Source organism: Momordica charantia, assembly GCF_013281855.1.
Source record: "Momordica charantia cultivar OHB3-1 chromosome 6 unlocalized genomic scaffold, Mcharantia_2.0 BLBB01000006.1, whole genome shotgun sequence".
NCBI classification, from domain to species: Eukaryota; Viridiplantae; Streptophyta; class Magnoliopsida; order Cucurbitales; family Cucurbitaceae; genus Momordica; species Momordica charantia.
The window spans coordinates 7,482,262-7,494,663 of record NW_028275164.1 but is presented as its reverse complement, the minus strand read 5'-3'; the positions used below and the strand labels follow the sequence as shown (position 1 = coordinate 7,494,663).

General features: G+C 35.0%; 2 protein-coding genes across 3 annotated transcripts; one reads left to right on the top strand and one right to left on the bottom strand.

Annotated features, from left to right (window-relative positions):
- The first annotated feature begins 1,150 nt into the window (after nt 1–1,150).
- On the top strand, nt 1,151–5,906 carry CDPMEK (4-(cytidine 5'-phospho)-2-C-methyl-D-erithritol kinase). Its single transcript, XM_022291990.2, has 11 exons — nt 1,151–1,544; nt 1,639–1,734; nt 1,832–1,900; nt 2,424–2,525; nt 2,611–2,667; nt 2,789–2,989; nt 3,702–3,794; nt 3,883–3,982; nt 4,108–4,207; nt 4,408–4,493; nt 5,570–5,906. Exons 1-11 carry the CDS (start codon nt 1,350–1,352, stop codon nt 5,668–5,670), a joined length of 1,200 nt encoding a protein of 399 aa, XP_022147682.1. The 5' UTR covers nt 1,151–1,349; the 3' UTR covers nt 5,671–5,906.
- Nucleotides 5,907–6,829: 923 nt separating this feature from the next.
- Nucleotides 6,830–10,859, bottom strand: LOC111016552 (Ubiquitin-associated/translation elongation factor EF1B protein). 2 transcript variants are annotated; one of them, XM_022291991.2, is made up of 2 exons: nt 10,649–10,859; nt 6,830–8,869 (listed from the first exon to the last, which is right to left on the bottom strand). In XM_022291991.2, exon 2 carries the CDS (start codon nt 8,845–8,847, stop codon nt 6,895–6,897), a length of 1,953 nt encoding a protein of 650 aa, XP_022147683.1. In that variant the 5' UTR covers nt 8,848–8,869; nt 10,649–10,859; the 3' UTR covers nt 6,830–6,894. The 2 variants fall into 2 exon arrangements, with proteins under 2 accessions (XP_022147683.1, XP_087981588.1); XM_088125462.1 differs by having other exon boundaries at nt 6,830–8,866.
- Between the last annotated feature and the right edge of the window lie 1,543 nt (nt 10,860–12,402).

Here is a 12,402-nt window from a genome sequence, read left to right as displayed (position 1 = left end):
GTGGCGGTTGATATTACTATTTTATATTGAAATATTATATTATTATGAATATAATGTCATACAAAATATAACATGTACTTCATTTTTCTTTCCAGTAAACCCATAAAAAGAAAATTTTAGTTTCAATAATTTGAGATATATTAAGAATTTGAATTTGTTTTCATATTCTAATATTTTAGAATTCGAAATGATTTATGACTAATTTCAAAAATTAAACGGAACATTAATCTCAAAGAAAAATGTTGACTCAACTCATGGTGGCATGTTGCACGTGCCAGCCAAAAAGTCTTAGAAATCTATATTTAAACACACATGCATCACGTGGTAAGAATTGTTGCCTTTTCAAATCAATAATAAAAGAAATACCATATCCCTTATTATTATCCAATATTATTTTGATGTATGTAATTTTTAATTTTAATTTTGTTCATTTTAATAATTTCATGGTGTCTATTTTAATTATTGTAATTTTTAAAAGTCACCCATTCAAAATTTTAATACAAATTTTATATCTAATAAAATTTTTTAATATATTAAGATATTTAGTGATTTAAAGGTCATACTACAATTATAAAATAAAAAAATAAGATAAAATATTCACTTTTGAAAAATATAATGGCCAAATAGACGTTTGGCCGTCAAAAAGTACCCAAACTAAATAAAATTAAAAACATAGGAATTAAAATAGACCTTTTAGAAGCGATGGATGCCAAAATTAACAAAACGTAAAAAAAAAATATATATATTATGACCAAAATACTATTTAAATCAATAATTTATACAATGTAAGAAATTATCTCCTCTTCAAAAAAAAAAAAAAGGTAAGGAATTATCCACAAACAAATTGCTATATCCTCGTTAGTTCTTACCTACATTCAAGGGGAAAACAAATCTTTGATTGCTTTTTTTTTTACGACAAATATTTGATTGCTAAATTTGTGTCTTTTCACAATTCTCCAAAAATTTAAAAACTGTTTGATTATTCAAATAATCTTCGCTATACCCACACCATTTGATTGGCGAATCAATAAATATTCTCGAGTTTTTAAGTACAGAAAGGAAAAAAGGAAAAAACTTTATGAGAAAATTGTCTGTCCAAATCAAAATGGAAGGCTCTCTCTACCAACCCAATTCCAAGTTTTCATTGGCGGGAGTAATGCTGGGGGAGGGGATGGGGCCAAAAACCCTGAATTCAGCGATATTTATACGAACTCCGAGAAATGCCATGAAAAAAACGCTACCCAGAATGCTAAAGCTTCGTCTTCATCTTCTTTCTCTTCGAAATTCTTCAATTTGTCGTCTCTGATCATCTGGGTCCGTTGCCGGTGAACAAATTGGAGCCATCATCAATGGCTTTCTGTACTATCCCTTTCAATTCGCAGCTCCAATTTCCTGCCATTTCGTTTAGGAAGAATTTCGCCTGCAATTCTGTTGGGTCTCACGGTTCGTTCGCTTTTCCCTCGAGGTCGAAGAATCGGAAGAGTTCACTCATCCAGAAGACCGCCATAACATGTAATTCCACCGCTTCCAAACAACAAGTCGAGGTGAAATTCTGGTTTCTTCTGTTGAATGCGATGACATTTTAGTTTGTTCATCGGTTTAATTTGTGAAAGTGAGTTGGTTTTTGCTGGAGATTAGATAGTTTATAATCCTGATGAAAGGATAAACAAGTTGGCTGATGAAGTGGACCGGGATGCTCCTCTTTCGAGGCTCACTCTGTTCTCGCCTTGCAAGGTAACAATGGTGTTGCCTCCAAGTTTTGCTTCGTGATGGTGGGTTAGGGTTTTGTTTCTTCTGCCAATTTTATATGTTAAGAGTGTTGGTGATGCAGATTAATGTTTTCTTGAGAATAACTAAGAAGAGGGAAGATGGATATCATGATTTGGCATCTCTTTTTCATGTAAGTAATGGAATTTTGTTATTTGATGCTATTAGATGCAACAATTACAGTAAGTTGAAGTTGGGTGAGTTTGAGAAGCTTTTTCAGAGTCTTGCTTATAAGTGAAACACTTTCCATGCTTGTTTTTAGGGTGTGTTTGGGAGTGATTTCGACATTATCAAAATCACATTTACATTGTCAAAATCACTTTTTTTTTTCATTGATTATGTTCGGCAAATTAAAAAATTGATTTTAGAAAAGTTTGAAATTACTTTTGATTGATTTTTAAGGTATGACTTGGATGGTGATTTTGAAAAATCAATTATACTTAAATCTTTTTTTTCTAAATCACTCATTCTACCCTTACTCCCAAACACCAGTATCTTTCAAAATCACTTCTGATCGTTTTTTTAATTGGCTAAAAACACTTGTACCATTATAAAAGTCTTGTTGAAGAAGTTTCAAAGATAAATAACTTTGAGGAGTATGTTCTATTTCTCTCGGTTGCTGAGTTTTGGGTGTATCATTTTTCTCTCTACTTTAGGTGATAAGCTTAGGGGATACAATTAAATTTTCGCTGTCGCCATCGAAGAAGGACCGTCTTTCTACCAATGTATCTGGGGTACCCCTTGATGATAAAAATTTGGTAATTGTTCTTGCATAATGCTCTTGTTTTATTTCTTCTGATTTTCTTCGTTTGTTTAACTTATTGGTCTACCATATATCTGCAGATCATAAAGGCTCTTAACCTTTACAGGAAAAAGACTGGCAGTGAGAATTTTTTCTGGGTGAGATACTGTGAAATGATTGAATATCTTTAATGAATGCCACAAAAAATTCTGCCTGTATGAACGGTAAATGTCAGTTGAAATGATTGGGGTTATGCTTTTATACAAAAAATATGAGCAGATCCATCTCGACAAAAAGGTACCAACTGGAGCGGGGCTTGGCGGAGGAAGCAGTAATGCTGCAACCGCGCTGTGGGCTGCCAATAAGTTCAGTGGATGTCTTGCTACTGAGAAAGATCTTCAAGAATGGTCAAGTGAAATAGGATCTGATATTCCCTTCTTCTTTTCCGAAGGGGCAGCCTACTGCACCGGGCGAGGTGAAGTATGTCTAACAACCACATGCTCTAATAAGAAAGAAATATGCAATTGATTTTGGAAATGCCAATTCTTTTCTCACCTTCACATCAACACAACAAAAATTCAGAAACTGTTCTCTTGATTCAGATTTGATAGAATGAGTGTCTTCTGTTTTGATTCATAAGTGAGTGGACAAACCAAGTATCTTTATATGAGTACTCTGATAGGCCCCTATTAAGAACATGTATTTCATGAAGAAGATAGCGCGTGAGGATTGAGTCGAACTTTTTGGTGGGAAGTTTTGGGCCCAAAGTAGTTATCGTAAAGGTTGTTTCAGGTATTTTATGTGTGTGTATCGGCAGTAGGAGAGAGAGGGCTATATTTTTGGCTAAGTTGTTACTGAGGTAAGCAGATAGGTAAGGAATTCTCATATTTCCCTCTTGGCTCCAGAATGTCAATAAAATAGGATTGGTTCCTATCATACTCTTGCTCACTAAAGTGAACAAAGATTTCCTTTTAAAGATTCATGTTCTATGCTCAAAAACCTGCTTTCTTGTCTCCTTTGGTTGAGTACTGTCCACTATATTCACATTATAGTAGTTCTGTATGCATCAGCTCGAATAGTTTGATTCCCATTGCTCGTTCTGAATACCGATGAGCTTGCGGTGACCCTTTCGTGATGGATGATCATACCAGGCTGGCATTTGAGAAATTTTAATGTGATTCTCTTTTATCAGGTTGTACAGAATATTCCACCTCCAGTACCCTTGGACGTTCCAATGGTTCTTATAAAGCCCCAGGAAGCATGCTCTACTGCTGAAGTTTATAAGGTAGAGGAAATTTTAGTATAAGGTGGGAGAAAAATGAGAATTAGTTCTTATTTCCGTCGCATAATCAAGGCTGATTTGTATTCCTCAGCGCCTACGGCTGGATCAAACAAGCGGGATTGATCCTTTATCGTTGTTGGATCAAATCACAAAGAATGGAATATCCCAAGATGTGTGTATCAATGATTTGGGTATGTCAGTTTCGGTGCATCGGGTTTGGTAAATTAGTGTCATAAATTATATGCTGCATAATGAACCTTTTGCCTTAGAACTACATTCTGTTGTATTTGTTTCAAATCTGACATTCTTTCTTCAGAACCTCCGGCTTTTGATGTCCTCCCGTCTCTTAAAAGATTGAAACAGCGTATAATCTCTGCCAGCCGTGGAGAGTTTGATGCCGTTTTTATGTCTGGGAGGTAAGAACGTTAAAACAAGAGACGCGTTTTCTTTTGTTGGCAATAAGACATCATTTTTCTGGCCATATCTGATGCCATAATCAGTTTTTCTGGATGTTTATATAGACAATGTCACTCTTTTCTTATTCTGTTGTTGATATTTTGGTTAGGTAAAGAGAATTAGTATATCTTCTCACCACTTCAAATTTCATTTCATGCAGTGGTAGCACAATTGTAGGGATCGGGTCCCCAGATCCTCCAGGCTTCATATATAATGATGATGAATTCCAGGATGTATTTTTGGCAGGTAACAACCCGAACCCGAAACTTCTCTGACTAGTTTCCATGATATTATTTCGACCCCGTGCCACCACCGATGCACAAGTCCTTGTTGCAGGGACTTACCCAATAGGCCACTACCGGTTAGAGAAGCTATGTTCATTGACTATTTTTCTAGTACCGTCGTTTGCAAACTCATAGAACCCAAACAACTATTAATATAAAAGATAGAAGAACTTACAATATAACCTCAAGTATTTCCAATACTTGGAAGTTCCCCTCTCTTCAGATACCTCAAGCCTAAACCAACTAAAGAATTGTCTACCTTCATCCATTTCTTATCGCTCTATTTATAACGAATTCCTTCTAACGAATTTCAATATATCCTTTATTTTATTAATGACCCTAATCATCCTTGGAGGTCATTCCTATCACAAGCTATGCTGCAATACTTACATGACCAAAAGCTTAACAAAAATATGACTATCTCGTATTTGAAGAACGTTGCAGCCTAAAATGCTTATCAAATTAAAAATTTAGTCGAGAAGTGATCTGACTGATAGTTGTGTGGTGGTTTTGCTTGGTATAAAGGGCAGAACTTGCTGAAAGGTTATGTTTCATCTCGTATATCATGTCAGGGATCTTAGAGTGAGTTTGGGATGGCTTTTGAAAAAAAGTACTTTTTAATTTACTTTTATGAATACTTTTAAAAGAAACATCTTCTGAGAGCACCTTAGAGTATTTTTGGAATTTTTAAAGCCACTATTTTTGGAATTTTTAAAGTCACTTTTCATCGACTAAAAATAAAAAATACCTTTTACTACTCTAAAAGTCATCTCAACTCACCCTTCAGTGATTTTTAAGGTCGTCTATTACTTATCTTCAATGTGGTGAAGATTATGACTACTTCATGCAAAAGATGGATATATATTTCTTTATGATAGAATATTCAAGAACTTGTCGAGGATGAACCAATCTAGTTAAGATACGGCGACATACTACCGATTATCCACGATTCTCCAGTGTTCGATTAATTTTTTTTTGGATACCTTCTCTATTTCCAAATGTTCGGATGGATTCTTATCTGAGAAACTTTGAATGCAGAGGCGAACTTTCTCACTCGTGAAGCTAATCAATGGTATCAAGAACCCGCTTCGGCATCAGCCTGTAGTCCGCCCTCCGAGCATCTGGATTCGGCTACATAACTTGACCCTTCTAAGATTAAGTAGAGTTTCAGCTTATGTCTCTTCAGTCTGATGAGAATTCCAGTCTGTATGACATGAAACCCCCTCCCTCCCTCCCTCCATTGGTTAACTTGAAAAGTTATCTTTAAGTTCTCATTCTCTCCAGCAATGCCAATAAAATGTCAAAATTGTTGGCAGGTATTGAAGATAACAGTAGCATGAATATGAGCATTAATAATAATGATACTTTTTTTTCATGATTTTTGTTAATCTGGAAAGTTCTTTAAGAATTTATGTGGTTTTCATGATTTTTACTGCATCTATGGGTAATGGAAAAGATTAATCCAAGAAGTTTTTAGGCTTTAAGAAAGTGACTCAAACCTTTCTTTTGTTGAAGGCGGGAAGACGAAAATGCCCTTATATTTTAAAGAAATGGTTTAGGGTTAAAATGAATACAAATTGTTCTTGAAATCTTGATTGTTCTACTTGGAGAATTATAACAAATAAATAATTGGAAGTAACTAAAGTTGATTTCGAATTTTTTCTGGTGCGATGAAGATTTATATAATTTAACCTAAGATTGCATTTATCTCAATTGAAATTAAATGAATCTCAAAGTTTTAAGCAATCTCAACTGAAATTACATGGGATTCATGCAATCTCAACTGAGATTGGTGAGAATATCGTGAGTTTGACTTTAGGTAAAAAATTATTAACGAGTTCCTGTGTTACAAATTTCCACAGTTTCCTAAAATACACCACCAAAAATTGAAAAGAAAAATTTATATGAAAAGAATAGAACAAATGTTTCAATTGATAAAAAAGCCTGGTGAGTTCAATTTTGTATATAATGTATGAGATAAAAATGATAAAATTACATATAAATAACATCCCCAAAGGTCAGAAAATCTTATTTTCAAAGCGTGGATCAATTATCCAAAACTAAAGAACTTTTCAAGTCACTTTTTAAAATTCTCAATTGATGCCCCGATATTTTTATAAATTTGAGTACTCGACATTCCTAAACAGGCGCCTAAATTCCCGAGACGACCAAAGATATTCATCCATTCAATTTGAAATGTATATATTATACTTTCAACCTAATATTTTGGGGTAAAAAAATGCACCCAACCCTCAAACAATATGACTTCTAGAAACATTTACCAAATAAACAAGCAAATTCGATCAAACTCTTCATTTTTCATTTTCTTGCTTTCATTTCATTTTATTGTCATAATTTTCCTCTTACGGTGGAGAAAACACAAACTGTCTAGGAAAACTAAAAATATCCTTCCCTTCAAACGGAGAACTCCACTCTCTAGAACCATTACCTGATGTTTCAGAAGCCACCCCTCCGTTTTGCAATCCTGCAATTGAAACTCTGTTGTTGAAGTTGGAGGCTGCTGCAGGCACAAATGGCTGAGCATTCGACAACTCGTAAAGGTGGCCGTTCTTCTGCATATACGAATTCAGCCCCTGCAACAACCCGCTGGGTCTTACTGAACTTAGACCTCTGTCCACGGACCAGTCGATGTCGGAGTAATCTAAATGTGGCATTGAGTTTCCGGTGCTCCAATCCACTGGCGACGATGCCCCGGATTGGGTTGAGCTTGCTCCTGAAAATAGTCCGAGGGAGGAAGCAGCAGCTATGGAGGTTGATGAACCTGTTCTGCTCCATGAAGCATTGGTGTAGGTGGGTTCTAGGAAATCCCCACGGCTATTTCCAGGGGCGAAATGTTGTTGTTGCTGCTGTTGCTGCTGAAACTGAACTTGAGGATACATTTGGCTTAAAGTCACGTCGCTGGGCTTGAAGCTTCTTGCATTGCGCATTTGCGGCAAAAATCCACCGGAAGGGGATTTTATATTTGCAATGCCATTGGTAGAATACCAACCACCGGGAGGTGATGAACTTATAGTACCAACTGAAGCCTGTTTTGTGTGCAAAGATGGGTTCCGGCCCTGAACTACCGAAGTCGGTTCTCTCGCTGGACCAGATTGAAGGCTATTAAACTCGGTTCCAACTGTGAAATAACGAGGCTCGTTCTTGATTGGTGGAGATGACAACTGGGTGGACGCTGATGCTAAAGAGAAGGAAATGGGGCTAGTTCCTGTACTCGGCCACCTTTTCTCAGCTGCTGTGATTTGTTCATAATTTCCCCATTCCATCTTTGGCTGAGTCCTCCTCAAAGGCTGCGGTATATTTTTGCCAATAGTTTCTATAGACGTACCGGCTGTAATTGCTCCTTTTGTGTAATTAAAATCCTTTTCATCCTTCCTTTGTTGTATAGAAGAAGGATTGGGCTTTGCTTGTGGTCTTATGGCTTGACTAGTATTGCCAGGGAACTTATTGCTTAAAGCAGTGGGAGGATCACCAGTTTCTTCTGGCTTAGGAGAAGCCGCGGGCGGATCGAGCTTCAATTCTCTCAAGGATTCAGCTGCCTTCTCAAGATCACCTTCACAAGCAACAATAGCTCTCTCAACTTCTTGTTTTGTACACTTGTACTGTGATTCCAGGTCTGATATGCGAGCAAGCTCTTCTGATATGTCAAGTTTTAAATTTTGCCCACCAATATTTTGATTCTCCGAATCATTTGGCTCTTCAACACCTTCAAAAAGCCATGAAACTGACTCCTCTAGTTTGCCTTCATTCAGTATTAGTGCTAAGGTTGCCCGATCATGTGAAAAACCCATAGCTACTAATTGCTGAGCAAGAGCTTCAAGCTTTCTGGACATAAGGTAGCCACTACAGCGTTCATGCAATTCTTGAGCACGTCTCTCTTTCTGACGCTGATGCTTCTTCTCATTCTTCTGACGAATTTTCTCCCGTTTATCAATGTCTGCCCCTGGAATTGTTTCTTGCCGTGCAGTAGCGTTAGATTTTTTGTCTTTATGGTCCTCTGACTCCCCAGACCAGCTACCATTATTAGAAACAGTATCATACTCTGCCACTGAAGAAAGTAGAACTCCAGATTGAGCATCCGTATCATCTATGTTCTTGAATCGACCATTGGAATGAAGAGGTGGAGCAACAGAGACTGTAGATTCAAGTGCATGGAAGGTTCCTGAGAGAGGATTATATGCACTAGCTGGAACACTAGTACCACCACCAGCAGCAGGCCCTGCCGGCTTTGGTGTAGGCTTCTGTTGCTCTTTGCTGGCTTTCTTCTCTTTTGATTTTGATTTGGATGCTGGAGACATCTCGATATCCAGAAACTGCCTTCTGAAATATGAAATACACAACATAAGATTTCTGTAACAATCTACAACCCGATAATGCATAATTCATCTAAACAGATAAATGACTGGATTTGACATTCTGCAAGCAACTAGAATATGATATAAATACATGTAACTCCATATACTTAGATCTGAATACCAATTTTCCATGTAATGTGAAAACTATGTAAACACTGGACACATGAGAATGTAAGATACTTTACAAAGGAACACACACATAAACAGTATAAAAATATACATGAAGAACTGCTTATTTATACTCTTAATGTTTGGTTAGCAGTTAGCACCTTTTAAATCAAATCATTACTTGTGACACTGCTTAATCTACTTACCCATTGCACTTTTTCCTGGAAAAATATAAACTGAGCACTGTCGTATTGTGAGGTAGCAAAATCTTCACTATTCCAATTAATTATTTATCGAAGCCTAGTAACTCATCTCTTACAATCACAACATGGACATGAGATTGCCAAATATAAGATTCATTATTGAATAAGAAAAAATTATACTTGAAATTGTTTAAGGTTATTTATTCAGGTACGAGAGAACACTAACCCAGCCCAAGAAAGATTACAGGAAAATCATCCAATTGACACCCAAAAATGACGGAAGGGAACATATAATTTACTACAAGTCAGAGCAACAAGAGATTTCTCTTCATCGTTAAAGACCCTTCAATTTCTTTGAAGCCATAAGTTCCAAAGAAGGCTGTAACGAACTATAACTGCAAAACTTTTATCTCTCACGTAAAAGGGTGACCACCAAGTGTGATCCCTGTGGAGGCCATTGATGTTTATGGGGAGAGCAGTTTGCCAATTAAAAGAGAGAAGGATTTGGTTACAGAACAGTTTAGAACAGACCACCAACTAATTAAGAGAGTGTCCAACTATTACAATAAAAATAAATAAATAAAACAAACTATTCCATACACTAAAATCAAATGCAACGACTATACACTCCAGAAGAAAACTTATGTGCACTGAATTATAAGACCAACTATAAATATATTCTAAAAAGGCTATTCCAAATCCAGCACAAGAAGAAGCATTCCAACACCTCAGACTGCCATCCATGGATAAGCAGAACGATTTAGCCTCTTTTTTTCCCCTCAAAAGCAAAGAGTATAGTCCTTAAATATCTAGCAGTATCAATAGCAGGAGAAACAGCAAGCATATACTTAACTGAAACTACTATACGAGATAAGGGAGCCTGAAATATTCTAAAAGGCGTGATAGAACAACCTCTCGTTCATTTGTAACATTGATTGGAAAAGAAATCGAGACATACAAAGAATGGCCAAACAGAAGCCAAAAGAAAGGCAGAAGGATGAGGAGTTCATGAAAAGAAGAACAATAAAAACGAGAACAATAAAGTAAAATTCAAAACCCAAAGTTCATCCTAAGTTTACGCGCGACATTCAAATTAGTTCCAGTTCCTCCAAAAACACAAACATTCAACAACAAACTAAAAAACCAACGCGACTACGCCCAACACACGACTGAAGATTCAACAGAGCCAGAGAAGACAGTAAAAAAAGCAACAAAATCCACGAGATACACAAACGGCAAATTCGAACTCCCGAGCTGCCCAAATTCAGCAAGAAAACTCCAACAAAAACGCAAATATATCATACATCCCAACGCCTGAAGTTGACCGAAGACGACAGAAGGGAAAAAGAAAAGAGAAACTGGAACACAGTCGCGGGAGGGGAGCAGATAACAAAATCTTCCATAACAGCGAGTGAGAGAGTAAGAGGAGCAACCTTGGAGCTTGAACAACGCTTCTGCGTCCTCGTCGTGTTCTTCGGTAGATCGAGAAAGCAGGGATGAACGATAATGGTGAGGAGAAATGGGATAGGTATCACAAGGCTGAAGCTGAATCAGATGAAATTAGGGTTTTGAAGAGAGAGAAAGAAAGAGAGAGAGAGAGATTTTGATAATTCCAAATGCCAATTAACTGAAAAGTGGACTTCTGAAAAAATTTTGACACGAATTTGTGTACACGAATATATATAGTATACAGTATACATGTTTTATAATAATAATATTTGAATAAATTTCTTTGTAAATAATATTATTAGATTTAAAAACACTTTTCTTAAATTTAAATGATCATTTACTCCTTAAAATTTAAATTGTAACGATTTAGTCAAAATATTGGTATATATCTCCAACCAGTTATGAATTCGAGATTAGATCCTTGTAAATTAAAGTTGAAAAATATTTTTAATATTTTCCAATCCAATTAGCTAGAATTAAAATTTTGTTTTTTGAGTTTTTTCTTTCTATATTTCTATTTAAGAATGAAAACCTATGTGTTTGATAAGGTTCTCTATTTTATTTTTTAAAATGAGGGGATTAAATTTTGTTTGATAAGAAATTTATTATAATGATAATAATCAACTTGTAATTTTATTTTTATTTAAAAATCAAAATTTATTCTTTTCTCTTTTATGTTTAGCTTATAATTTTCAAATTTGACATTATACTTGTATAAATAAAATATTAGAGACGTAAAAAAAAATTCCTAAAAAAGAAAAACAAACTGAGAGAGAGGAGAAAGATAAGTTAGAGAAAAAAATGGGTGAAACTTTTAAAATTGTAGTGTATTGTTATCTTAAAAATTTTAAATAATATTTAGTTGAATATCAAGAAATCATGTTTTTTTTTTTCACAGAATTGAAAAAAACAAAAAACAAAAAACTTATCGATTAATGCCTATATATTTACTCTCGAATTGTCAAACATATTAAATGTAATTCAAAAATTATTGTTAAACAACATTCTATTGAAATGCTACAACTGTGGTTTTAAAATTATAAAACACTGCAAAAGATAACTTGTTCATATTCACCAAAATTTAAAATTTAAATATCAAGAAATTTGTATAAGCTAGTTTAATTAATAATTTATAATCAACAATCGATTGGTGGACTCACCTGAACCTAGCTGAAATCGACAAGCGATTATATCATCGATAAGGAAGTCGGAAGTTCAAATCTCTATTTAACTAAAATAATAATAATGGTATGTTTTGGATAATCTAAGGATTAAGTAAATTTTACCTTAGTCTTAAATTCCTTAAATGCTAAACATTTTCTAGAAACAGATGCCCTATATGTATCTATCTATTCATGGTTTTTGTAATTATAAGTTGATATCACCACTTCCCAAACTAAATAATTATATATATTATGAGTATTTGACGATACAATAACGGTTATAAAATACTTTTGATTTCTATATCGAATAACGATTTAGTCGGTAAACTTTAGCTGGTAAATAAAAACATTTGAGTCCCTGAATTTTAGTTTGTAACAATTACGTTCTTTAATGGGTAACACTTAGTTATTGAACTTTATTACGTAACAACTTAGTCTTCGTAGTTAACCATTTGTAATAATTTAATCCATACCATAAAACATCTCATCAAAACTAAGTATCGATTGTTATCACGTAACAATTTAGGTTTTGTAGTTTGTAAATACATTTGGTTCTTCATCATTTTATGGATATA